Source organism: Podarcis melisellensis (genome assembly GCF_964234715.1).
Source record: "Podarcis melisellensis genome assembly, chromosome: 9".
In the NCBI taxonomy this organism is placed as follows: Eukaryota; Metazoa; Chordata; class Lepidosauria; order Squamata; family Lacertidae; genus Podarcis; species Podarcis melisellensis.
The window spans coordinates 3,639,509-3,667,418 of record NC_138541.1 but is presented as its reverse complement, the minus strand read 5'-3'; the positions used below and the strand labels follow the sequence as shown (position 1 = coordinate 3,667,418).

Sequence of the window (27,910 nt, the reverse complement as noted above, 5' to 3'; positions counted from 1 at the left end):
GTGAATAGGGCAAGAAGGGCAAAAGGTGATCTGGTAATTAAGGTGCCTTGTTGAGGCAAATGTAAGATATATGGCTACTTGTTTGCCATTTATAGATAGAAGGAAATATAGCTCTTTGTCTCCCATAAAAGGTAATAGGAAATGGGTGTATCTTTTATGATTGGTTCTAGCAAACAGCCAATAGGAATTTCAACCGGGCTGATTGGACAGAGGCAGCCAAAGGAGGAGCAAGGGGGTTGGGCTGAGGAAATATAAGTGCTGGCCATCAGGGCTGGAGCGGGCAGAGCTTTGGTAACCATATACCACTGTGTCTCTCATTTATTTGTCTGACAAATAAATTATTATTTTAATTTCTCTATTGCTGCGTTGAATATTTCATTCCAGCTAAGCATTAACCACAAGCAGGGTGCTACAATAGTGGGATGAAGAGCTCCCTCTTTCGCCTCTCTCAGCTCCCTCACCTGTCACCCTTAAATCCTTTCTTGTGAGGCCAAAACACCATCTTCTTCAAGCCCTACCTTAAGGGCAGCCCTGGGCACCCTTACCTGAACTTGGCCACTTTACATCTGAGTAGACCAGCGCAGGAGGAAACTGCATGGCCATGGTATAAACTATTATTTGCATCGCTGCTCTTTGAAATATCCGGTCATTTCTGTAGTCCCCCCTCTCCCCATTCAAAGTGCTCTTAGAAGTCCTTGTTGTTGTTGTTTGTTGTTTTTTAAAATGTATTTTTCTTAAAGATTTTCTTGGTTTACAAAAGTACTGTATGTGCAATGTCTCTCTCTCATTTCCCCCCCCCCCCAGTAACATTTTTTACTTGGTCAGTTTCATTTGTTGAGAAATTAGGAAGTTTTTATGTCCGTTACTTAAGTTGCTTTTATTCTGCTTTTAAAAAGGAAAAGAAAAAGGGGGGGGGGAAAGCCAAATGTTGAGAAGACCAACTGTGGAAAAGAATGAAAGCTTGGAGAAAGGATTGCAGTTTGGAGAAGACTTAAGCAGCAGGAATCCCCAGAGGCTCTTTATTCTGTCAGGCAGAACCTTTCCCCCACTTTTGCTTGTTGTAAGGACCCCTAGCCTGAGTCTCTTGCATGTGTGAATATCCCCCATCCTTGGTTAGTGTGTGCATTGGGGTTAATCCTGCCAGGTGGAATAATTCCTCCAGCTTCTATTCCACTTTTGCAGGATGGCTCTTCATTAGAGAGAGAAAATGGCCTTGATGTCGCATTTGGTTGGGAAACATTGTTTCAAGCCATTAATTTTGATCCAGTTTTTAAAATCCTGGTATCCTTATATTCGCTTAGGCAAAGAAAAGATCCTGCACTGCGTGTCTCAGGCCTGATCGATCAACTTTGGCAGACGCAGCAAGGCTGTTGTTTAAAGAGAAAGTAAGCAGAGAAGCAACTCCACACCAGGCAGGCTTGGGAAGGTTAAATAGCAAAAGGTTTATTTGGTAACGCTCTGTCGGGATGCCACTTGACTCGCAAGGGCACGTCAATGCCAGCATTTTCGTTTTAAACAGTTCTCTCAAAGTGAGGCTCCACTTTCCCAAATGCCCCTGCGAGGCAAGGACAACCACCCACCCACCCACCAGCCTGGGGAAACCAAGGCTATGGACCACATCATGTTCTGGTCAGGGCCTGCCTGTCAGAGCCAGCGTCACATGCCATTGGTTTGCCTGGGTGTCGAGGAAATACCCATCCATCTGCAGCCCTTGTATGCAAGAAAATGACTCAGAAAATTATCAGGGAGAAATATCCATTGTTCAAGGCACAGCCTGCCTGCATCCTTCACTTTCCTAATTTTGTCTATGGGGGCCGCCATTTTCAAGGGTTGCCCAACTGAGTTGCTGAGCAGAGATGAGTCGGAAGGCTTGGTGGTTTCCGTTTCGAAACATAGAATGATAGAATTGTAGAGTTGGAAGGGACCATTAGAGTCATCTAGTCCAACCCCCTGAAATGCAGGAATCTTTGGCCCAACATGAGGCTTGAACCCATGACCCTGAGATTAAGGGTCTCATGCTCTACCAACTGGGCTTTGAAGACACTTGAACTCAGGATGGGTGACACCTGGCTTGAGAGCAGTACATGTGAAAAGGATCTAGGAGTCTTGGTTGACCTCAAACTTGACATGAGCCCACAGTGTGACGTGGCAGCTAAAAAAGCCAATGCAATTCTGGGCTGCATCAATAGGAGTATAGCATCTAGATCAAGGGAAGTAATAGTGCCACTGTATTCTGCTCTGGTCAGACCTCACCTGGAGTACTGTGTCCAGTTCTGGGCACCACAGTTCAAGAAGGACACTGACAAACTGGAACGTGTCCAGAGGAGGGCAACCAAAATGGTCAAAGGCCTGGAAACGATGCCTTATGAGGAACGGCTAAGGGAGCTGGGCATGTTTAGCCTGGAGAAGAGGAGGTTAAGGGGTGATATGATAGCCATGTTCAAATATATAAAAGGATGTCACATAGAGGAGGGAGAAAGGTTGTTTTCTGCTGCTCCAGAGAAGTGGACACGGAGCAATGGATCCAAACTACAAGAAAGAAGATTCCACCTAAACATTAGGAAGAACTTCCTGACAGTAAGAGCTGTTCGACAGTGGAATTTGCTGCCAAGGAGTGTGGTGGAGTCTCCTTCTTTGGAGGTCTTTAAGCAGAGGCTTGACAACCATATGTCAGGAGTGCTCTGATGGTGTTTCCTGCTTGGCAGGGGGTTGGACTCGATGGCCCTTGTGGTCTCTTCCAACTCTATGATTCTATGATTCTATAGGATGCAAGGAAGAAACATGCTAAGAGGAAGGCACGCTTGGCAAATCCACACCGTGATCAACTCCTGCCCGGAAACCTATGTCCCCACAGTGGAAGGACGTGTGCATCCAGAATTGGCCTCCACAGTCACTTACGGACTCACTGTTAAAACCGTGTTTATGGAAGACAATCTTACTTGGCTACGAGTGATCGCCAAAGAAGAAGAAGAAGAAATTTTGGGGCTGGCGGTCCTTCAGTCTTGATTACCTATGTCAGCTTTCCCCAACTTAGTGCCCTCCAGACTCCAGCTCCCATCTTCTTCCCAAAGTTCAGGGATGGTGGTAGCTGCAACCCAAAACATCTGGAAGGCAACAAGGTTGAGGAAGGCTGTTCTTGAAGGGAAGCCAGCACTGTTTGTGTGAATCTGGTCCTTAGAATGAGGACAACGCCCTCAGCAGCAAGGCACCCACTGAACTCAGAAGCTAGGAGCCCAGATAACAACATTTATTTATTGTGGTGCTGGGCTGTCAAGAAACCATTTTGTTAGCACCAATGTGGTGAACCTTTCGCCCTCCAGACATTGATGAACCACAACTCCCATCAGCCCCAGGAAGCAGAGCCAGTGACCAGGGATGATGGGCGTTGTAGTGCAGTAACATGAGGGGGTTCCCCATTCCTGAGTTCAGGGATGTTCTTGATGGATTTCATCTTTTTATTAAGAGGTGTCCTTGTGGGGTTTTCTCTTGCTTGCTGTTTTTGGATCCCTTGACTAGCTTGTCAGTCCTTGAGAGTGTTCCTGCCCTTTTAAGAGTTTTATGGAAGGAAGTTTACTTTCCTGGGATAGGTGAGGCTTTACCCAGAAGAATGCTGCATTCATGCAAGAAGCCACAGCTAATGGCCTGGCTTCTTCCATGTCCATCATAAAGGGACAGCAGCTCTCTAAAGTCCTGGCCCTATTGATGGGATTTATCCCCACCCCTGTGTTCAGCTTTCCTTCAACTGACACCAACTCCTAACAAATCATGGAAAATCCACATGCAGGTTAGTCCTTTGGTAACTCAATTCATACACTAAATATTGGCTGATAATCAAGAGGAAGGAAAAACCGACTTGCTCGCCTCTGGGCAGATGGCATTGCTTTGAATCGTGATTTCATGTGACTTCAGGACTCAGCCAGAACCATTTTTTTCAGTGTCAGGGTTTGACCCTGGGACATGTGAAGGAACGAGGAATGAGTGTTTCTTTGTGCATGAGCAGAGTGCTGAATGGCTACAACCAGCCTCTGCACATCTGAGCTTAAAGGGAGCGGCTTCCGGGAGAGGCATGTACAGGTGCGCTTAAACCAAAAGAGGTTGCTTTAGAAATTCAGCACCATTTCTGACATGTTCATAATAAGTAGAACTTAAAAATATATGGATCTTGATGAGTGCCAAGATGGCAAACATTGTGCTGAAACAATGATGACGATGATAATATTGTCACGATTGCTTGAGGGGCTGGGAACAAATTCTGGGGCTGATTTATATCTAATCTCCCCAAAGGCCAGAAATCACAAGATAGTTTGAAGGCCAACGGCACGGAAGTCTGTGTCTAGAAACTCAAAACGTTCAGGCTGAAGAAAGTATCCACTAAGATCAGAAGAAGAAGGCAATGGGAGTCTGAGAAGCAGTTTTCCGTCCAGGAAGAGGTCAAAGGGTCCTCCTCACTGAGCCCGTTTCTGGGACCGCAGTTTGTGCAGCCGCAGCTGGCGAAGGCGCAAGGCGAGGTCCTTGGGGACCTTGCCCCCTTTGGCCAGGATCTCCCTCAGCCGTTGCTTGGGTGTCTTTGTCAGGCGGAATTCACACAGGGTGGGGTTGTCCTCGTAAGAGACGCGGCAACTCCGGGTGACGGAATGGTAGCCCTCGGCCGCAGCAGTGACTTCGTACTCACCGGGGTTTAGCAGGCGCCAGTAGTCCCCGTCGAAAGCTGATAGGGTGAGAAGGAAAGGGGAGTTAAGGGAAGCATCGAGCTTCAGGCAGATAAGACGGGGGTTCCCAATTTTTTTGGACAACCCCCACCCCATTCCATAAACTCATCCCCAGTGCCCCTGTGGGATGGAGCATCACTGAAGCAGTCAAATACAACAGTTCCTGCTTGCCCAGAGTGGACACACAGGGGAATGTTGCTCCAGCCAGGAGGACTTCCTGTCACGCCTGGTCTGGAGCATCCTCCCACTGTGTGTGACCACATAGATTGGTGTGACCCTGGCAGGCCCTATAAAAGGGCCAGTCATACAGCCATCTTCCTCTTGACTCTTTTGTTCCCATCTCTTCTCGATGCCTTTTGCTGTCTGCTGGCTCTCAGCCAGCAGCACATGGGCTCATCCCTCACAGAGGATGAACCCATGCTTTTCTCTGTAACTACAAGCTAAAGCCTGCCTTCAGGACCATACTGTGACCTGAATGTAAATAAACCTTACCATTACTCTTAAAAGAAGACTCTTGTGTCATTATTCTTTTTAAGAGGGAACTAAAGGGGACGCAGGTGGCACTGTGGGTTAAACCACAGAGCCTAGGACTTGCCGATCAGAAGGTCGGCGGTTCGAATCCCCGCGACGGGGTGAGCTCCCGTTGCTCAGTCCCTGCTCCTGCCAACCTAGCAGTTCGAAAGCATGTCAAGTGCAAGTAGATAAATAGGCACCACTCCGGCGGGAAGGTAAACAGCATTTCTGTGTGCTGCTCTGCTTCTCCAGAAGCTGTACGCCGGCTCCCTCGGCCTACAGCCCTTCACCAAGGGATCCATCAGCTTTGGTCCTCTCATTTTCTCATCCCTCCCCCTGCCCCCCATGTTAGATTTGTGTGGATTTGGCGGGATCGGCCTTCAGATGTGAACTGTACCTGTCCGAATGTCATGGTTGATGCCATCCACCGAAATGATGGCGTCCGCGATGCCCTGCTCCGTGTCTTTGTCTCGGACGATGCCTTTGATGCCCCTTCGGGTCTGTAACGAGACGCCTGGTTAGCACCACATCGACTGAAAGGACCTGGCCTTTGAGACTGAGAAACCCATGTGCCCATCAGCAAACTGCAAAGGAATAAATCAATGGGGTGCCACCTGGTCTTGCCTGCCCCCCCATGGCAGACGCCCTCTTCTTACCTGCTCCATGTAGACCAGCAAGGACTCCTTGTTGTTCTCCCATTCCCGGGGCAGCTCCGACTCGTGTGGGAACTTGTCACAGGACAATTCTATGGTGATCTCAAAGCAGTTGGTGTGAAGGTAACTGAAGTCGTTCATACCTGCAGGTGGAGAGATGCAAGGCCAGAGGACTTTTTTATTTTTATTTTATTAACATATAAAACACATACATATACATTTACACAATACACGTACACAACACACTACCTTCTTTACATAACATAAAACATACCTACATTACTCTATATAATACCTACCTATACTGTACATAATGGGACGCGGGTGGCGCTGTGGGTTAAACCACAGAGCCTAGGACTTGCCGATCAGAAGGTCGGCAGTTCGAATCCCCGCGATGGGGTGAGCTCCTGTTGCTCGGTCCCTGCTCCTGCCAACCTAGCAGTTCGAAAGCACGTCAAAGTGCAAGTAGATAAATAGGTACTGCTCTGGCGGGAAGGTAAACGGCGTTTCCGTGTGCTGCTCTGGTTCGCCAGAAGTGGCTTGGTCATGCTGGTCACATGACCCGGAAAAACTGCCTGTGAACAAACGGCGGCTCCCTTGGCCGATAAAGCGAGATGAGCGCCGCAACCCAAGAATCGGTCACGACTGAACCTAATGGTCAGGGGTCCCTTTACCTTGTTATACTGTACATATCAACATACCTACACACCTACCCCACACGGACACCCACCAAGTGACTTGACTTCCAGCCATTCTTGTTACGCTACTTTATTTTTCCAACTAGCTTAAACACATTTCATTATGTCTTTAATATCTTCTTCTATCTTAACTTTACTCTCCTTTCATGCTGATCATTTTTTGGATTCACTCAGTATCTGTCAGAAATTCTACTTTTCCCACATATATTTTGATGTATTCCTTAAAGTTACTGGAAACTTAGCAGAGGGCCTTTTCGGTAGTGGCGCCCGCCCTGTGGAATGCCCTCCCATCAGATATCAAGGAAATAAACAACTATCTGACATTCAGAAGACATCTTAAGGCAGCCCTGTTCAGGGAAGTTTTTAATGTGTGACATTTTAGTGTATTTTTGGTCTCTGTGGAAGCCGCCCAGAGTGGCTGGGGAAACCCAGCCAGATGGGCGGGGTACAAATAAATTATTATTATTATTATTATTATTATTATTATTATTATTATTATTATTAAAGATAGCCCACTCCTTAGTCACTTTTTGTAGCATATCTCCTCTTATCCTCCCTGTTAGTTTGGCAATATGAAAGTAATGCACAATTCTATGATTCTAAGGGAACATAAACTGAAATATGGTGTCCATGAATAATCCCAGCCCACTGGGGACAGCGGGGTGCTGAGATAACATGTGGGATCCCCACCCTCAATCCACTCACTTCCAGGCACCGTGTGCCAGTTCGCCCCGTTGATGATGTTGCCTTCCCTCATGAAGTCATCGTAGTGGCAGAGTCGCCGGTCGTCGTCCACCATGGCCAGGTTGGAGGTGGCGTAGACTGTTGCGAGCCACCGGAAGACGGCGTCGTCGGCTGTGGGCGTCAGCTCCTGGGCCTTCCAGTAGGTGCGCGTCATGTCGAAGGGGTAGGTGACCACCAGCTCCCCTCCGTGCAGGTTGGCGCTGAGCATGAAAGGGTAGCGCTGCATCCAGTTGATGACTGCCCGAGTCTCTGGGGCCACCTGTTGCGGCAGAAACAGTTTTAGTATGCTTGGCGCTGTGGGTTAAACCACAGAGCCTAGGACTTGCCGATCAGAAGGTCGGCAGTTCGAATCCCCACGACTGGGTGAGCTCCCGTTGCTCAGTCCCAGCTCCTGCCAACCTATCAGTCGAAAGAACGTCAAAGTGCAAGTAGATAAATAGGTACTGCTCTGGCGGGAAGGTAAATGCCGTTTCCGTACATTGCTTTGGTTTGCCAGAAGTGGCTTAGTCATGCTGGCCACATGACCCGGAAGCTGTACGCCGGCTCCCTCGGCCAATAAAGTGAGATGAGTGTCGCAACCCCAGAGGGTTGCAAATGCTGTAGGTTGCGAACATGCATCCCACACGGATCACATTCGCAACCCGAGCATCCACTGCACGTCCCTGGTTACAGGTAGCCCGGTCACGGGGATTCAGGCATGGCGTTTGCAACTGCGCCGATGCTGCTTGTGCATGATGGGCTTTCATGCTGGGGTGTGTGTGGGATGCCTGAGGAGCGGTGCAAGGACGGCCCTACTATGAGGCAGAGTGAAGCAGCTGCCTCGGGCGGCAGATGCTGAAGTGCAGGGAGGAGATGGAGACAGGAGTGCCCTATACCCCCTTTGCTTTTTTGCTGAAGAATGCAATGATATTAATGAACTCTTTCAGAAGACCATGGAGGGTTATGTTATCCACAGACTCCAAAGGATTCAGAATCCTTCTCTCTGGCAAGTCTTCCAGTGGTTCGTACAGTGGAACCTCGGTTGTCAAATGTACAGTGGTACCTCTGGAGGCGAACAGGATCCGTTCCGGAGCCCCATTCGCATCCTGAGTAGAATGTAACATGCAACTGCGCATGCGCGGGTCGCGTTTTGCCGCTACTGCGCATGCGTGTGACGTCATTTTGAGCGGATAGGAAGTGCCTACAGAGGGTGGTGAATACAGCACAAGATATTATGGGCTGTCCCGTGAATCTACTGGATGAAATAGCGGAAGAACGTTGCCTCAGGAGAGTGAGGAAAATTCTCAGGGATGATTCACACCCTGGCCGGCACTTTCTTGCTCTCCTGCCCTCAGGCAGAAGATATGGAAGCAGGATTAGTCGCACCAACAGGGTAAAGAACAGCTTCTATCTGTGGACTGTTAGGCTGCTGAAAGGAAAGCTAACAACAGAGCAACTGAATTTTGGGTTTGGTGGGTGTGCGTCAGTAAACGAGGGGGAATTAAGACAAAGAGAGCTGAGTGGGGGGTGTTCATGTAATCTCACTGTATACAAGTTGTACAAGTGACAATAAAGTATTTCAATATTTCAATTTCTGTATGTGAGAAGACGCCATCTTGCCCTTTACCTCTGGCAATGAAATCTCTTGAGCCGGCCCTGAGAGGACATCACTGCTGCCACTGAAGGCTTGGAGAAGGCATGCAGGCTGATGTGGGGCAGATGTGAGCTGTGCTGGCCTTAAATATGACGCCAACCAGGACTCATCTGCCCATACCCGAGGGTCAGAGGGATGGGGGCAGATCTGTGATGAGGCTCACCGTGGCATTGGGGAAAGTGTAATACTCTGGGATGGGAATGTAGTGGTTGGGGAACTTATGTGGCACCATCTCGTTGTCCTCTGCATCCCACAGGGCCGTGTTGAGGTCAGCAAAGTTGTGGTTGAGGTCGAAGCCTTCGTATGTCCACCGGCCCATCGCCCAACCGGAGAGCTCAGAGCCCTACATGGGAAGGAAGGGAAGAACGTCAGGGCATGGCTTTGTGTGGTAACCCCTTTCTGCCTTCTCTACTCGGCTTCTAGGGACATGGGTGGCGCTGTGCTCTAAACCACTGAGCCTCCTGGGCTTGCCGATCAGAAGGTCGGCGGTTCAAATCTCTGCGATGGGGTGAGCTCCCGTTGTTTGGTCCCTGCTCCTGCCAACCCAGCAGTTCGAAAGCACGCCAGTGCAAGTAGATAAATAGGTAGATAACCTTCCCGCCGGAGTGGTACCTACTTAACTACTTGACCTATTTATTTACTTGCACTTTGATGTGCTTTTGAACTGCTAGGTTGGCAGGAGCAGGGACCGAGCAACTGGAGCTCACCCTGTCGCCGGGATTCGAACCACCGACCTTCTGATCGGCAAGTCCTAGGCTCTGTGGTTTAACCCACAATGCCACCTGCGTCCCACCTTCCGTCTTAGCCAGGTTTTAAACTGCCCCCGCACGTGACTTCCCAGATGCCCTTGGAGCTCCAGTGGAGAACCCAGAGGTCAAGCTCACTGAGAGAGGCACATCATGCCATGCCCATAGGTTGACGATAGCATTTTCTTGCACTCTCCTGCCAACATCCCTGCGCCAGTGCCTCTGCTCCACCCACCAGTTTGTAGGCCGTCTCGTAGCCGTCCGGGTTCATGGAGGGCAGCAGGTGGATTCGGGTCTCCGTGACCAGGCGTACAATGCGAGGGTTGCCTTTCTTGTACTCGTGGCAGAGGTATTCCATCAGGTTGAGCAGCAGCTCCCGGCCCAGAGCCTCGTTGCCGTGCATGCCAGCGACGTAGCGGAACTCGGGCTCCCCTGGAGAAGAGCGCAAGAGAGCATGTCAAGAAGGCTTTCCAGAAGGGAATATTGAAATCAGAAGAGAGCGGGTTGTGATCCCTTTCCAGGAGGGTATACTAAATCGAGAAGAGCTTTTCCCCACCCCCCTAGATTTTATTAAAGTTTGAATAAGGGTATTCAAAAGGTTGGGATCGAAGGGTGCATGGCTGTTGTGTCCGCCTCATGCCACCCTGCCACAACGGGCTGGAAGTGCGCCCTGAGGAGCTACAGTGGACGCTCAGGTTGCGAACATGATCCATTTGTGATGCATGTTCTCAACCTGCAGTGTTCACAATCTGCAGCGGCGCGTATGCACACGTGTGGGTTGCGATTTGGCGCTTCTGTAAATGCGCACCGCCAAAACCTGGAAGTAACCCGTTCCGGTACTTCCGGGTTTTGGCGGGTCCGTAACCCAAAAAAACGCAACCTGAAGCATCTGTAACCCAAGGTATGACTGTATATGGGCAATCTTTCTGGAAGATATTTGTATTTTGTGGTGTTAGTGATCTGACATAGTTATCCTTCCTTTCCCCTATCTTTTATTAAGCTCTTTGACGGCATCATAACAGCCTCTAACGTCCTAATCTGTTGGAAGGGATAGTGATGAGTACCTTCTTTGATGTTGGACATTGTTTTGAGAAAGTGAGGCATTGGGAGAAGGTGGTTAATGAATAATCTGCATGGAGCTAGTGATCTGCTATCTGAGGTCCAGCTTTGAGGGCCTTCTGGCGGTTCCCTCACTGCGAGAAGCCAAGTTACAGGGAACCAGGCAGAGGGCCTTCTCGGTGGTGGCGCCCGCCCTGTGGAACGCCTTCCCACCAGATGTCAAAGAGAACAACGACTGCCAGATTTTAGACGACATCTGAAGGCAGCCCTGTTTAGGGAAGCTTTTAATGTTTAATAGACTATTGTATTTTAATATTCTGTTGGAAGCCACCCAGAGTGGCTTGGGAAACCCAGCCAGATGGGCGGGGTGTAAATAATAAATCTGAAGGGTGTATGCCTGTTAGGTCCTCCTCATGCTACCCAGCTGGTGCCCCACAATAAATGTGCCCAGGGCCATCGCTCCAGCAGTGCCCCAAGATACACCCCTGCCTTAAAGTAGCAGACAAGTCAGATAAGAATGGCAGATCAGGATGCTTGCAAAGGCTTGTCTGAACACAGAGTCATTCCAAGCTGCTATGAAATTGGCACCAATGAGGCTCAGCTCCTTCACTCACCAACTTCATGCTGTCCAGGATTGTCAGAAATCTCCATGACATACATTTTCAGTCCCAGGTAGCTCTTTCCGATGCTGTATACCCGGGTGATGTTGGGACAGGCGTCGTTCACCTTCTTCATCAGCTGCGTGGGGGGAAATTTCACATGTCATTCTCCCAGTTCTGGTCGCCGCCATCAAGGCCAGTACAAGACATTTTGCTGCCTGAGGCAAAGGGCAAAATGGCGCCCACAATGGCCCACACCCATTCCACATACTGTAATGAATTGCAACAGCACCGGATTTAGGACAGTGCAGGCAATTACCCTGCACAGGGCACCAATCTGAGGGGGTGCATAATTATAATGATAATAACACCTACCTTTATACAGGTACCTACTGAAATAAAAAAATTAAGGTCTTATATATATAATAAATGTTCATAAATGTACCAAGCAAACACGTACATAAATATATAAACCTCATGTCTGAAGCAGCACAGGAAAACATCCATGAAGCCAATTTTGGCTCCCAAACTGACCAAATGTTTTCTCTGCAAAGTCAAAGGAAAATGGAAACGCCTCCCCATTGTCTTTTCCTTCACAAATCCTGTCTTAAGGGTATGTCTATGTATGAATAGGGTGAGCCTATGACCTGCCTCAGGAACTAAGGTATTTATCATTAGAAAAGACTGGCCAGGCTCCCCAGGGTGTCCAATCAAGTAAGCATTAACAGGTAACCTGCCAGACAGGAGGTAAACAACGCACTCAGATTTCTGCTGTAGACCGCCCTATCTGTGATGTATCTGGGGGTAGTCTTGGACTCCAGGCGGGCAATTTAAAGTGTCTATATAAGGGCGGGCACACCTTGGTTCAGGTTCCTCCTCCTTTCCTGCGTGTGAGGGGAGCACCCTGTTGCAACAGTTCAATAAGGATCAGGCTTGCTAGCTGCTTTGCTTCTCAATATTCTCTGGCTGGCCTCTGTTATTTTCTCTGATTGATGGAGAACCTGCAAAAGACTCTATAAGGGCCCTTGTGTCTCCCATAAGGGAATAAGGGCAGATTTTCGTTTATTACAATACTCAAATTTAGGCCCCTAGTCAGGCAAGTGATTGGGTTGTGCTTCCAGATCAAGTACATGGGAAGCCCCACACAGAGGGCATTGCAAGCTTTTCACAGCCCTAGAGATGTTTCTTTCTCTGCATCTTGCAACCCACCTTCCTCATGTCCTTGTAGTTGTGGTGCCTGAAGTCCAATTTGTCTGTGGTCACAGGCGCCGCGTCCCACGAGTAGATGTTGTTGGGGTCTGGAAAGACAAGAGGGAGAAGGATGACAATGAGGCATCTGATCAAGGCCTGTATTTTAAAATGAGCTTAAAGATTTGCAAATGTTTCGTGCCAGGCAGAAAACCAGCTGGCTAAGGACTTTGGCAGTTGTTTATCCTCCTGGACAAGGGCCCCCCTGATTTATAGTAGTAGCAGGAGACAGGTTTCTCAAGGTTGTAAAAGGGAAATACAGGCTGGGAGCAAAGGTTACACTGACCCTACATATTACAGAATACAATCAAGCTGCAAAAACACTAATTAAGAGTTGGTAAATAGTAAGATAGGGACGCGGGTGGCACTGTGGGTAAAACCTCAGTGCCTAGGACTTGCCGATCGTATGGTCGGCAGTTCGAATCCCCGCGGTGGGGTGAGCTCCTGTCTTTCGGTCCCAGCTCCTGCCCACCTAGCAGTTCGAAAGCACCCCCAAGTGCAAGTAGATAAATAGGTACCGCTTTATAGCGGGAAGGTAAACGGCGTTTCCGTGTGCTGTGCTGGTGCTGGCTCGCCAGAGCAGCTTTGTCACGCTGGCCACGTGACCCGGAAGTGTCTCCGGACAGCGCTGGCCCCCAGCCTCTTAAGTGAGATGAGCGCACAACCCTAGAGTCGGACACGACTGGCCCGTATGGGCAGGGGTACCTTTACCTTTACCTTTAAATAGTAAGATCTCTGTTTAGATAGAACCTAATACCACGAGCCATCTGTTTTAGCCATTTGTTTTGGAATGCAGGGGCAAAAGGGGCAAAAGGTGATCTGGTAATTAAGGTGCCTTGTTGAGGCAAATGTAAGATATAGGGTACTTGTCTGCCATTTATGGATAGAAGGAAATATAGCTCTTTGTCTCCCATAAAAAGTAATAGTAAATGGGTGTATCTTTTACGATTGGTTCTAGCAAACAGCCAATAGGAATTTCAACCAGGCTGATTGGACAGAGGCAGCCAAAGGAGGAGCAAGGGGGCTGGGCTGAGGAAATATAAATGCTGGCCATCAGGGCTGGAGCATAGGCAGAGCTTTGGTAACCATATACCACTGTGCCTATCATTTATTTGTCTGACAAATAAATTATTATTTTAATTTCTCTATTGCTGCGTTGAATATTTCATTCCAGCTAAGCGTTAACCACAAGCAGGGTGCTACAACAAAGCTTTGGGTAACACATTTCACTGGCTGCCAAGCTGTTTTGGCGACAGGGCGGGGGCAACTAGAGCGGTTGGTTGGATGGCAGGAAGGAAGGAAGCACTTTTTGGTAAAGTGAGCAACTCGGCCCCAGCCAACCAATACAGTCGTATGCAGGTCCCAGGACATAGGGGGAAAATTGATTGCCTTTGCTTTTCGAGGCGATCCTCACTTGCTTTTCCTAAACAAATATGCAAAGCAATCAAAGAGCTATCTTTAACTCTGCAAACTCTGTTCATTCCTCCTCTTGCTCTGGGCACCATAAGGATGTAAGAAGAGGCTGCTGGATCAGACCAACGTCCCATCCAGTCCAGCGTCCTGTTCTCACAGTGGCCAAACAGATGCCTGTGGCAACCCATAAGCAGGATTCAAACGCTGCTGCCTCCAGCTGTGGAGGGCAGAGCGTACAGTGGTACCTCAGGTTTAGAACTTAATTTGTTCCGGAGGTCTGTTCTTAACCTGAAACTGTTCTTAACCTGAAGCACCACTTTAGCTAATGGGGCCTCCCGCTGCTGCCGCACCGCTGCTGTGTGATTTCTGTTCTCATCCTGAAGCAAAGTTCTTAACCCGAGGTACCATTTCTGGGTTAGCGGAGTCTGTAACCAGAAGCGTCTGTAACCTGAAGCGTCTGTAACCCGAAGTACCACTGTAGTCACTGTGGCTAGCAGCCTTTGATAGCCCTCTCCTCTGTGAATTTCTCTACTTTTCTTTTAAAGCCATCTAATCCAGAAAACGGCAGCTAGACTGGTGACTGGGAGTGGCCGCCAAGACCATATAACACCGGTCCTGAAAGACCTTCATTGGCTCCCAGTACGTTTCCAAGCACAATTCAAAGTGCTGACCTTTAAAGCCCTAAATTGCCTCTGGCCAGTATACCTGAAGGAGCGTCTCCACCCCCATCATTCAGCCCAGACACTGAGGTCCAGCTCCAAGCCTGGAGCCAGGAGTGCCCACAAGATTCGAACACAGGACCCTCACCTGGCACTACGCAACCCAGGACCTCCAGCCTGAGGCAGATGGTCCCATTCTCAAACCACGTTTGGGGGTTGATGCGGATATATCGGGCAACCACTGAAGTGGGGAAGAGGCCGAGGACTGGCGTCTCAGGGTCCTTGTTTCCGGCGAAGACCTGGAGCGGGTGAGAGAGAGGGAGTCATTTTGAGGCTACCCATCCAGCAAAATAGAATCATAGCATTGTAGCGTTGGAAGGGATCCTAAGGGTCATCTAGACCAACCCCCCCACAATAACACAAATGACAACACTTTGGAGATCCCAAGATAGATTGGTCTCAACTAGGGCCAGGGCCTTTTCAGCACTGGCCCCGACTTGGTGGAACGCTCTGTCACAAGAGACTAGGGCCCTGAGGGACTTGACATCTTTCTGCAGGGCCTGCAAGATGGAGCTGTTCCGCCTAGTCTTTGGTTTGGACTCGGTCTGACCCTTATGTTTCCCTCCCCTTATGGTCTTGAATTATCAGCTATTTTAAAATGAGGCTGCATTTTAACTTGTATTTTAAATTCGTCCCCCCCTCTCTCCCCCCATTATGTTTTTACTGTGATTTTATTGGTGTTAGCCGCCCTGAGCCCGGTTCTGGCCGGGGAGAGCGGGGTATAAATAAAATTTATTATTATTATTATTTTCCAGGTTAAACATACCCAGGTCCTTCAACCGTTCCTCATAAGGCTTGGTCTCCAGACCTATGTTCCAGACTTCTGTTGATGCAACCTAGAATAGCATTAGCTTTTTTTTTGTTGCTGCATGGCACTGTGGACTCGTGTTAAGCCTGTGGTCCGACTAAGACCCCTAGAAATTAAGCAATGAGTCTGGTTCTCTGGAACAGCTTTGTAGTTTGACACAGCTGGAGGGCACCAGCTCAGTGCAAGCAGCAATGTGTGATCGTATCTTGAACCCGGGGCCTTGTGCATGCAAGGGGAGGTGCTCCTGCACATTTCCAGGGCTTCAGCCAGGTGTCCCTGTAATACAGCATTCCCTACACTGACTGGCAGCAGCTCTCCAAGATTTCGGACAGGACTCTCTCTGCCGAAGGTGCCAGTGGGTAATGAACTTGAGATGTTCTGCATGCCAAGCAGATGTTCTGCCGCTGAGCTACAGCTCCCTCCCTAAAGGGAGGCAGTGAGGCCCCTGGTTTCCTTTGGCAAAGGGGCACAGAGGCCCTTGATTTCCCTTTGGTTGGCTTGGCACATCATCCTGGCACAAGACCCAGGTTTGGATCTCTGAGGCTGCCCTGGTGCCAAGACCCAGCTCAGTCAAACTATTGTTCATTTGCTTCTTAAGGACGGAGGGTAGCTCTTAATGCCGAAAAGGCCACATGGAACACTTCAGGTTATGTATACACGGCGATGTGTGCATTGCCAGCCTTGCAGAAGAAGTGCCAGAATTTGGACAGGGTAAGGGATTCTGAGAATCGCAGCAACCACTGCAGTTATAAGAAGAAGAAAAGGAGTTTCTATGTCTTATGACCTCCAAGGAAAGCTTGACAAAGTTCAGGCAGTGCCCTAAGGGCATCTTGGTTAGCAAGAAAAGACATAGAACCGGAAGCAACCACGAGGTTCATCTAGGACAACCCGCTGCAATGCGGGACTCTTGTCCAACTTGGGACTTGAACCCATGACTCTAAGAGTCTCATGCTGTACTATTAAAACAACACACAAGAACTAATATAGCAAGCAAGCAAGCAGATCCTTAACTCAGAGCCCCACCAATTTAATCAACCAAAGCTTTTGAGTTGATTAATCTACTGATTCAGACTCACAGCTTTTCTGGCTTGGGATTTAGGTTTTCTCAAGGGTGCCTGCTCCTAGGCCAGTCTGCCCATTTGTGAGGGTTGTCATCTATAAAGCCCATTCTTTGGCTGCTCACTGCTCTCTGCAGTTAAAGTGGGTGATGGTGGCTGAGAGTCAGGTCTTCTTTGTGGTGGCACCCAAACTCTTGGATACTCAACTGATACCAGAGAAACTGGCATCGTAAGTCCAGCCAATCGAAAAGCCCAGCACCTAAAGTCCAGCCAACTGGAGAGCCTGGCACCCCAAGTCCGGCCAATCAGAGACCCCGGCACCCCAAGTCCAGCCAATCAGAGAGCCCGGCACCCCAAGCCCAGCCAATCAGAGACCCCGGCACCCCAAGTCCAGCCTATTAGAGAGCCTGGCATCACCAAGTCCAGCCAATCAGAGAGAGCCAGGGATTCTAGGCCCAGGCAATTGGAGAGCCTGGCATCTCATCCAGGACCCCTGAGGATCCAAATGGACTCACCATCTCCTCACTCCCATTCATGCATGGCTGCCAGCTGTGAGTGTCGTTGCTGAACTGGATCTTATACGACGTCACCCAGTCATATCTGGTGGTAGAAAAGCAGACTGAAGATGGAAATGCACAAAGGTCAATTAATTGGGGGCGGGGAACCTAATGAAGCCCTTGGAATCCCTTTCAGCCCAAGGTCCACATTCGCTCATGGGGAAACATCCGGGGCTTACGTCCAAATGGAGTTCAGGCCTTGTGTGATGACCCCGGTGAAACGGGTCGGCTGCCGGGCATCCACCTCCAGCCATTGGTTCTTGTTCTCATGCCCAGCGCACCAGCCGCCGTCGTAGAAATCGCCATCGTTGATGCCGGACTAGAGCAGAGGAAAGCAGAGATGAGTTGGAGTTTTGGCTGAGGACAAAGGATGCAATCAAAGGAGTCTTTTGCTGAGAGCAGAGATTGGGTTCTGGCAGCTGCACCGGCAGGAAGGGTGTATGTGTGACAGGGGCCAGCCATACAATTGCAACAACACATTTAGTGGCACCACTGGAACTGAGAGGCACACTCCGGGTTCCTCTGCAATCTTGCAAGCAATGTTGCAAATGCACACAGTCTGTGTTGCGAGCCAGGATGCTCTAAACCGGTGCAATATTCCTGGGTTGCGCTAGCTTACTCTGAGTCATCCCATGGGTTCATCTGGCTTGGCATCTTCTATAAGTGACCAAACAATTAAACCCCTGTGTTGCAAGCAATTATCAGTAATATCCAAGGCAACACGATGACCAAGCACAACAACGCAATATCAATATAAACTCTTTATATAATCTATACGGAACATTGAACAATATGAAAAACCAAATAAACAGAAATCTTATAAATCTCTGAAAGTCACAAAATGTGCATTCTCGATAGATTCTCTTGAAAACATAGAACCAAATAGACATAAGTCTTATAAGTCTCTGAAAGTCTTTGTAGACTATGAAAGTGTCTGAAAGAAGCAATGGGTCAGATTCTTATCTGGTGAAAACAAGCCGTAAAGCTTTGTTTTATGACGTCCAACGCTGCCAAAGTGGTCTGCAAACAGATGTAGTGAACAGTGATTCCAGATATATCCCCTGTTTCATAGAATTCTTCTTCAGCACAGCAGAAGGATACAGAAATGCTTCATAAACCCGTCTATGGAGCAGTGGTCATAAAATTATGTAACCACTTGGGTCATCGTATTGCCTTGGATATTACTGATAATTGTTTGCAACACAGGGGTTTAATTGTTTGGCATCATTTATGGCAGTGGTCCCCAAACTTTCGCGGGCCACCACCCCCTTGGTTCCACAAACTCATCCCCAATGCCCCCGACCCTATAAAAAGCATTCTTAAAAATTGCAGTATGCACAACCCACTAAGGAAAAGAACACCAGGGGTCCGTGGGAAGCTCGGAAGCTGGACCCAAAACATTGTTTGCTGGCACCCGGGGTGGCACTCGGCAGGGAGGGGCCCTAGTCCATCCCTCTCTGCCAATGTGGCCCCACCCCCATGGGAGCAAAGCAGAGCCATGCTGGAAGAGATCATCAGGGGGTTTGGGCTGGGTGTTCATCAGTATGCGGATGATACCCAGCTCTACCTCTCTTTCAAATCAGAACCAGTGAAGGCGGTGAAGGTCCTGTGTGAGTGCCTGGAGGCAGTTGGAGGATGGATGGTGGCTAACAGACTGAGGTTGAATCCTGACAAGATAAAAGTACTGCTTTGGGGGGACAGGAGGTGGGCGGGTGTGGAAGACTCCCTGGTCCTGAATGAGGTAACTGTGCCCCTGAAGGACCAGGTGCGGAGTCTGGGAGTCATTCTGGACTCACAGCTGTCCATGGAGGCACAGGTCAATTCTGTGTCCAGGGCATCTGTTTACCAGCTCCATTTGGTATGCAGGCTGAGACCCTCCCTGCCTGCAGACTGTCTCACCAGAGTGGTGCATGCTCTGGTTATCTCTCGCTTGGACTACTGCAATGCACTCTACGTGGGGCTACCTTTGAAGGTGACCCGGAAACTGCAATTAATCCAGAATGTGGCAGCCAGACTGGTGACTGGAAGCTGCCGCTGAGACCATATAACACCAGTCTTGAAAGACCTACATTGGCTCCCAGTACGTTTCCGAGCACAATTCAAAGTGTTGGTGCTGACCTTGAAAGCCCTAAACGGCCTCATACCTGAAGGAGCGTCTCCACCCCCCTCGTTCTGCCCGGACACTGAGGTCCAACGCCGAGGGCCTTCTGGCGGTTCCCTCACTGTGAGAAGCCAAGTTACAGGGAACCAGGCAGAGGGCCTTCTCAGTGGTGGCACCCGCCCTGTGGAACACCCTCCCACCAGATGTCAAAGAGAAGAAAAACTACCAGATTTTTAGAAGACATCTGAAGGCAGCCTTCTTTAGGGAAGCTTTTAATGTTTAACAGACTACTGTATTTTCATACTTTGTTGGAAGCTGCCCAGGATGGCTGGGGAAACCCAGTCAGATGGGCGGGGTATAAATAATAAATTTTGTTCTATTCTATTCTATTTTTCCTGCCTGCCTGCACAAGAGGAAGCCCGGCTGGCCGACACGGCCCTTGGTGGGTGGGGAGGAGACCAGGTGTGCATGGGCACCTGGTTTGTGCCCGCTCAAAAATTGTGCGCCCGGGGCCATGCTACACCCCTAGCCCAAACACAAGAGCAACTCTGCCCTCCTGCGATGTGTGATGTCACAAGCCAGAGACCTGCACCCAGCCCACCTTGCTCTCCCCCAACTGCTCCTCCTGTTGGTGGATGAGGGCACTGCAAGCTGTGTGTGTTCACCTGTATGTTGAGTCTCCCACGATGGGGTCCGAGGCCCATGCGCTTGTAGCTAGAAGCCCGGAGCTGGAAGTCCTTCACCCTCAGAGACTCGAGGCCCAGCGGGGGGCATTCTGGTAAGAAATGGGAGAGGAAGAGGAGGAGGAGAGTGAGATGGAAGATGGGGGGGGGGGAATCAACAAAATTCTCGAGATATGAGGACTTCTTCCCAAATGAAATATAGGAAGTGTTACAAAGTAGGAAAAGATAGAGATATTGGTTATGAGTTTGAAATGTAATAGGGAAAACAAGAAATGCATACTAAGAGATTAGAGTGGAAAATTTTCAGACAGGACTGATGGAAGTCAAAAAAATTGAATAAGATGTAAAAGTATGTTTAATTACTGTTGAAAATGATATGTTAAAAAACTAATAAATATATACAGTATGTGTGTGTGTGTATCTATCATCTATCTATATCTATCTATCTATCTATCTATCTATCTATCTATCTATCTATCTATCATCTATCTATCATCTATCTATCTATCTATCATCTATCTATCTCTATCTATCTATCTATCTATCTATCTATCTATCTATCTATCTATCATCTATCTATCTAGCATCTCTCTCTCTCTCTCTCTCTCTCTCTCTCTATCTCTCTATCTATCTATATCTATCATCTATCTATCTATCTATCTATCTATCTATCTATCTATCTATCATCTATCTATCTATATCTATCATCTATCTATCTATCTATCATCTATCTATCTCTATCTATCTATCTATCTATCTATCTATCTATCTATCTATCTATCTATCTATCTCTATCTATCTATCTATCTATCTATCTATCTATCTATCTATCTATCTATCTATCTATCATCTATCTATATCTATCTATCTATCTATCTATCTATCTATCTATCTATCTATCTATCTATCTATCTATATATCATCTATCTATCATCTATCTATCTATCTATCTATCTATCTATCTATCTATCTATCTATCTATCTATCTATCTATCTATCTATCTCTATCATCTATCTATCTATCTATCTATCTATCTATCTATCTATCTATCTATCTATCATCTATCTATCTATCTATCTATCTATCTATCTATCTATCTATCTATATCTATCATCTATCTATCTATCTATCTATCTATCTATCTATCTATCTATCTATCTATCTATCTCTATCTATCTATCTATCTATCTATCTATCTATCTATCTATCTATCTATCATCTATCTATCATCTATCTATCTATCTATCTAATCTATCTATCATCTGTCTATCTATCTATCTATCTATCTATCTATCTATCTATCTATCATCTATCTATCATCTATCATCTATCTATATCTATCTATCTATCTATCATCTATCTATCTTGTCTTCCATAAACATGGTCTTAACAGTGAGTCCGTAAGTGACTATGGAGGCCAATTCTGGATCCACACATCCTTCCCCAGTGGGGACATTGGTTTCTGGGCAGGAGTTGATCACGGTGAGGGTTTGCCAAATGTGCCTTCCTCTTAGTGCGTTTCTCCCTTTTGTCCTGAGTTCGAGTGTCTTCAAAACCCACGACACCTTTGGTAATGGCTGTTCTCCAATTGGAGCGCTCACAGGCCAGTGTCTGCAATTGGTAAATTTGATGTCTCTCCACTGGGAAGAGAAATAAGTTGAAATCCAAGCCCATGCGAAAGAAATTGAGCGGAGGGGTTTGCTCCTGCCTGTCTCTGTGGGAGCCTGCAATTGTAAGGGGCCGCTGAAACCACACCGCTGTTTCTTCTATGAGTCTCTTGGATGAGTCAAAAGCACCAGAGCACAGCATCGGCTTAAGCCGATGAGAAGCCTGACTGCACTCTTTGAAAGTGGGTCTCCCTCCCCCCTTGCGCTTCTCCACAGCAGCCAGGAGATTATTTGTGCAGAACAAGCAGACTGAAGCAATCAAGAGGCATGTGGGCGCCAGGATTTGGGGTGTGAGTGTGCATGGATGTGTTATAGAAAAAACCCTCTCCTTTTCCCTTATGGGTTATCCAAGAACCCCTATAGAGTCCTTAAGTGGGTTCTCTATTGGTAGGAGAAAATAACAGAGGCCAACCAGAGAATATTGAGAAGCAAAGCAGCTAGTAAGCCTGATCTTTATTAAACTGTTGCAACAGGGTCCCCTGCTCACCCCACTCCGGGAGGGAGGAGAGGAACCGCAAACAATGGTGTGCAAGCCCTTATATAGACTTTTGAAACTGCCCACCCTGTAGCCCAAGACCTCCCCTCAAAACATCTTACATACATCACAGAAGGAGGCGGTCTCCAGCAGAAATCCTGCCTGCCAGGATACCTGATAATGGTCACTGATTGCATTACCTGGGCAGCCTGGCCAAGATGCTAAATACTCACACAAATACACCCTTGAGACAGGACTTGTGAGCAAAAAGACAATGGGAAGGCTTTCCCCATTTGCCTCCCCATTTGCAGTGGTGTCCAAACTTTTTTTAAAGAGGGCCAGATTTGATGAAGTGAAGGGCCGTGAGGGCAGACCAAAGGGCTGACCAAAGTTATTAACCTGTTTTTAGGATTGAAGTCGTTGATCTTTTTTATGATTTTACACCAAAGTTGTTGAGCTTTTTTAGGATTGAAGTTGTTGAGGGATTGTTGTAGTTGTTTAGTCATGACCCCATAGATCAGAGCACGCCAGGCACTCTTTTCCAGAGTCTTCTCTTCTCATGAGGTGGCCAAAGTCTTGATTTTCCATTTCCCCCCCCAAATATAACAAAATGAAGAAGAAGTAAAACCGGGGGAGGGAGATCATATCCAAATTAAACCATAATTTTTTGGTCAACTTCCCTTCACTTCCCCTCTTGGTTCCATTATAATATACTTGCTCATGCATGTCCATAAAACCTTATATACTTAATAATCCAATTTTAAAATCTTCATCTTATTACAAATGACTTTTAAAAGTTGAATGAATTTTATTATTTCGGTCACAGACCAGTTCCAGCCCACATACAATATCAAGGAAGTCATAAAACACGATAGGGATACATTTGAATTTGCTATTTGGTATAACAGGGACAATACAGATATAGCAACAGTTAAATATATATATAAATTAAAACTTAGTCACTAACATATAACCTAAAATTATCATTTAAAACCTTAATCATTAAGATAGCACAGCTTGTTCCCTATGTTTTATGGCAATTGCACAGAATTTGGCTACCCTTAACATGATCTCAGGATCCTTGTCCTCTACCAGGGATTTTAGACATTGACGTTCGGATTCATCTGGAGATTTTTGCATAGCAGGGGTGATAAATATCGAGCGTATATCCCCGTAGAAACGGCAGCATAACAAGGCATGAGAGACAGTTTCTACCTCCATCAAGCCACAGGGGCAGACTTGTTCAGCGTATGGTTTAGCCTCAAATCTGCCCTGCAATAAGGCAGGTGGCAGCACGTTGAATCTAGCGAGGGCAAATGACCGTCTGTATTTAGGTATTCGTAATTTTGACAAATAGTGGCGTAGCGTGGGGGGTGCAGGGGGGCCGGCCTCACCGGGCGCAACATCTGGGGGTTAGGGGTTAGGGGGCGCAAATCCACGGGTTAGGGGGCGCAAATCCACAGGTTAGGGGGTGCAAATTACTTGCCTTGCCCCGGGTGCTGACAACCCACGCTACGCCACTGTTGACAAATAATTTGCTGGCATAAATCTTCTTCCATTATCTTTTATTGCTGGGTGTTTATTCATCTCGCTCACGTGGCACTTTTAAAAGTTATACTAACTTTTCTCTTATTCTATTTCACCTCTCACTCTCCAAACTGAAAAGCCTCAAAATGTTGAAACTTTCCCCCTTTTCTGAAACTCTTCCAAATGCCAAAACCGGAGGGGAATTAGCTTCACGCACCCCTCTCGCCTCCCTGTTTCCCAGTCTGCCTCCGCCACCAATAAAATGAAATCCAAATTCTGCCGCACAGTCTGTGCTCAGAGCCAATTGTGCAGTCAGCTGACTTTTCCAGCTGGCAAGGAATCCTGCACCCTGACCAGCCCAGTCACGTGAGCAGATGTTCCTTGGGCAAAGCCATGCACAACTCTGGGTGTTGCACAACTCTTAAAGACGCAGGAGCCTTGTTGTCCGTCTGTCCCCGCATCTGCTATAGGAATTCTAAGGTCTCATATATATAAATCATATGTTCATAAAGTTACAAGGCAAACACATACGTAAGTATATAAACCATGTGTCTGAAATAGTATAGGAGAGCAATCCTGAAGCTACTGTATTTTTTGCTCTATAAGACTCACTTTTTCCCTCCTAAAAAGTAAGGGGAAATGTGTGTGCATCTTATGGAGCGAATGCAGGCTGCGCAGCTATCCCAGAAGCCAGAACAGCAAGAGGGATTGCTGCTTTCACTGCGCAGCGATCCTTCTTGCTGTTCTGGCTTCTGAGATTCAGAATATTTTTTTTCTTGTTTTCCTCCTCCAAAAACTAGGTGCGTCTTGTGGTCTGGTGCGTCTTATAGAGCGAAAAGTACGGCATTTTGACTCTTCCAGTGACTTCAAATATTCCTCTGCAGCAGGCATATCCAACGTCTGTTTCAGGGGCCTAATTATGGTCCAGCTCTCACTTCCATACATCACTACTGGGAAAACCATAGCTTAAACTATATGGGCCTTTGTTGGCAAAGTGATGTCTTAAAAAGCAGAGACAGCACCTTGCCAACAAAGGTCTGTATAGTTAAAGCTATGGTTTTCCCAGTAGTGATGTATGGAAGTGAGAGCTGGACCATCAAGAAGGCTGATCGCCAAAGAATGGATGCTTTTGAATTATGGCGCTGGAGGAGACTCTGGAGAGTCCCATGGACTGCAAGAAGATCGAACCTCTCCATTCCGAAGGAAATCAGCCCTGAGTGCTCACTGGAAGGACAGATCCTGAAGCTGAGACTCCAATACTTTGGCCACCTTGTGAGAAGAGAAGACTCCCTGGAAAAGACCCTGATGTTGGGAAAGATGGAGGGCACAAGGAGAAGGGGACGACAGAGGACGAGATGGTGGGAAAGTGTTCTCGAAGCTACCAGCATGAGTTTGATCAAACTGCTGGAGGCAGTGGAAGACAGGAGTGCCTGGTGAGCTCTGGTAAATGGGGTCATGAAGAGTCGGACACAACTAAACGACTAAAGAACAACAACAAATTTCTACCCTGACATGGGTGTCTTGGGGTTGTGTGAATGGTCCCTTTTCTCTTTGCTCCTAGCTCAGCAAGAACCCTTCCCCTTTCCCAGCCAACTTGGCATGTGCACATCTACAGAGGCGATGCCAGGGAGCAGGGAGGGTGCATTCCCTGCCAGTGTTTCGCCTGGCACGGCCAAAGACACACAAGCTCTCAATGCCAAACGAAGCCTCCAAACCTCCCTGGAGCAAAGAATAACAGAGCCGGCTTTCCAAGGATAACTGGAGGGAGCCTGAGCCGGCCGGCCTGTGAAACTCAGGAAATCCAAAGCCACCTTTATGTAAGAAGTTTTAAAGTCAGGGCGAATGCACTTGCCAGAGTGCCTTAAAGGGACGGCTGCTGTTTTCTATGGATGTGTGTAGCGTGTGTTCAGGTGGGAGTCTGTTTGCCTGACCTATATGTGCAGCATTTGTGTTGCGTGAGGTTCTGGGCTCCACCAACAAGCCGCAGCCGTTGGCCTTGTGGCTGCTCTGGAAAAAGGGCTAGAAACTATGTTGCAGGAATTTATGTATAGGTTGGGGGTGGGTGGGTGTTTGCCCCTCCAGCAGATATCATGCCCATGCAGCCCACCACCAAAATCAGCACAATCGCTTTTGTGACTTTTGTGATTTGTCCCCACAAAACACTTCATCACAGTTTCTTCCTATCTATTCAAAGGGCCTCTGCTGCACGATACCAAATGTAAGAATTGTAAGAATGTAATGCACGAAGTGAGAGCTGGACCATAAAGAAGGCAGATCGTGGAAGAATTGATGCTTTTGAATTATGGTGCTGGAGGAGACTCTTGAGAGTCCCATGGACTGCAAGAAGAACAAACCGATCCATTCTTAAGGAAATCAGCCCTGAGTGCTCACTCAAACTGGAAGGACAGATCGTGAAGCTGAGGCTCCAATACTTTGGCCACCTCATGAGAAGAGAAGACTCCCTGGAAAAGACCCTGATGTTGGGAAAGATGGAGGGCACAAGGAGAAAGAGACGACAGAGGACGAGATGGTTGGATAGTGTCTTCGAAGCTACAAACATGAGTCTGACCAAAACTGCGGGAGGCAGTGGAAGACAGAAGTGCCTGGTCTGCTGTGGTCCAGGGGGCCACGGAGAGTCGGACACGACTAAACGACTAAACAACAAACAACAACAACAATGCATGATACCAAATGTAAGAAATGTAAGAATGTAAGAATTCACTGATCAATCTATCTATGTTCTGGCTTACAGGGAAAACTTCAGAAATACGGTAGTTCAGATATAGACATGTGAGCTCAGCTACTCAGCAGCCCCTCTGCCTGAGTGATAATCCCTGGCATCCTGATACCTGAGTGCCAGACATAACAAACATTCCATAAATAACAAACCCAGATGAAGACAAAAGGGTGTGATTAATTTGGCTGGGAAACAGGGAAATGTAAATATCCCTTTTGTTACACTTGATGGGTGTTTGGTGGAGGGTAAGGAGAACCATGGGGCAGGGTCCAGGATGCTCAGATTACTGCCACCAGACCTCCCCTTCCATGATGTATGAGTGATGTATTAGTGATGTAGTTTGGGGTGGGGGGTGTAACATGGGGATTAAGGTAAAGGGACCCCTGACCATTAGGTTGAGTCGTGACCGACTCTGGCGTACAGCTTCCGAGTCATGTGGCCAGCATGACTAAGCTGCTTCTGGCGAACCAGAGCAGCGCATGGAAACGCCGTTTACCTTCCCACCGGAGTGGTACCTATTTATCTACTTGCACTTAGACGTGCTTTCGAACTGCTAGGTTGGCAGGAGCAGGGACCAAGCAATGGGAGCTCACCCCGTGGCGGGGATTCGAACCGCCGACCTTCTGATCGGCAAGTCCTAGGCTCTGTGGTTTAACCCACAGCGCCACCCGCATCCCAACATGGGGATTAGCAGCTAATAAAAGTTTGGGGGCTCTTTTGTTTGGGGCTTCCATCTTGTTCCACCTTGTGGCAGGTGGGAGTTCCTGCTGCGACAGTCTTCAATAAAGGCCAAGCCTACTGGCTGCTGTTTTGCTCTGGTATTCCTGGCTGGTGTCCTTGTTTTTTTGTCCAAGGGAGCCCTCAGATTTCTCCGCTAACAATCTAGTCTAACCCCCTGCAATACAGGAATCTCAACTAAAGCATCCATGGCAGATGGCTTACCTGAGGCTTCTTTGGCAGCTCTTTCCTGGGGGGAAAGTTTGACTTTCTTCTTCACCACCTTCTTCTTCACCACCTTCTTCACAACTGGAGAAAGACAAAGGCATACGTTTGTTTGTTTAGTTTTATGCTGTTTTATGCTGTTTTTAAGTCACATTTTAATCAATGTTTCATATTTGCTGTTAGCCACCCTGAGCCCCGTTTTTAAACCAGGAAGAGTGGGGTATAAATAATTTATTATTATTATTATTATTAGTAGTAGTTCAAAATATTTATGCACCGCTTCATTGTAGAAACAGAAGAAAAAATACAGAAACCATCTCTCAGAACAGTTTACAAAAAAAGGGAAAACTACATTATGAATAAGAAGAAAAATAAGAGCAGCAATTTAAGTTGAAATAACAACGGGCTAAAAGGAGTTTAAAACTCACACCAACTTTTCAAACATCTGGACTGGTTTGCCGAAGCAAGGATGCCTTTAGCAGGCACCAAAAAGGATACAGTGAAGGTACCTGCCTGATATCAAGTGGCAGGGAGTTCCCAGGTGTAGGTGCTGCCACACTTTAAAGTATCGAATTCTTGCCAATGTGGAATGGGTAGGAAGTGGCTCCTTTTAGTGACTG

General features: G+C 47.6%; 1 protein-coding gene and 1 long non-coding RNA gene across 2 annotated transcripts in view; both read right to left on the bottom strand.

Annotated features, from left to right (window-relative positions):
• The window catches only part of LOC309377844, a 79,522-nt gene that overhangs the window by 13,498 nt on the left and 38,114 nt on the right, over positions 1-27,910 (bottom strand). The gene's annotated exons all lie outside the window — the stretch shown is intronic.
• CPXM1 (carboxypeptidase X, M14 family member 1) overlaps positions 4,081-27,910 on the bottom strand; it is a 28,785-nt gene continuing 4,955 nt past the window's right edge. The window contains exons 2-14 of the mRNA XM_081924935.1: positions 27,291-27,374; positions 19,924-20,033; positions 17,337-17,476; positions 17,116-17,200; positions 14,823-14,973; positions 12,564-12,652; positions 11,370-11,493; positions 9,932-10,128; positions 9,114-9,293; positions 7,279-7,576; positions 5,879-6,018; positions 5,620-5,722; positions 4,081-4,708 (exon numbers count right to left, since the gene is read on the bottom strand). Of these exons, the coding sequence (XP_081781061.1) occupies positions 4,446-4,708; positions 5,620-5,722; positions 5,879-6,018; positions 7,279-7,576; positions 9,114-9,293; positions 9,932-10,128; positions 11,370-11,493; positions 12,564-12,652; positions 14,823-14,973; positions 17,116-17,200; positions 17,337-17,476; positions 19,924-20,033; positions 27,291-27,374 (1,964 nt within the window). The 3' untranslated portion in view covers positions 4,081-4,445. The remainder of the gene's footprint in view (positions 4,709-5,619; positions 5,723-5,878; positions 6,019-7,278; positions 7,577-9,113; positions 9,294-9,931; positions 10,129-11,369; positions 11,494-12,563; positions 12,653-14,822; positions 14,974-17,115; positions 17,201-17,336; positions 17,477-19,923; positions 20,034-27,290; positions 27,375-27,910) is intronic.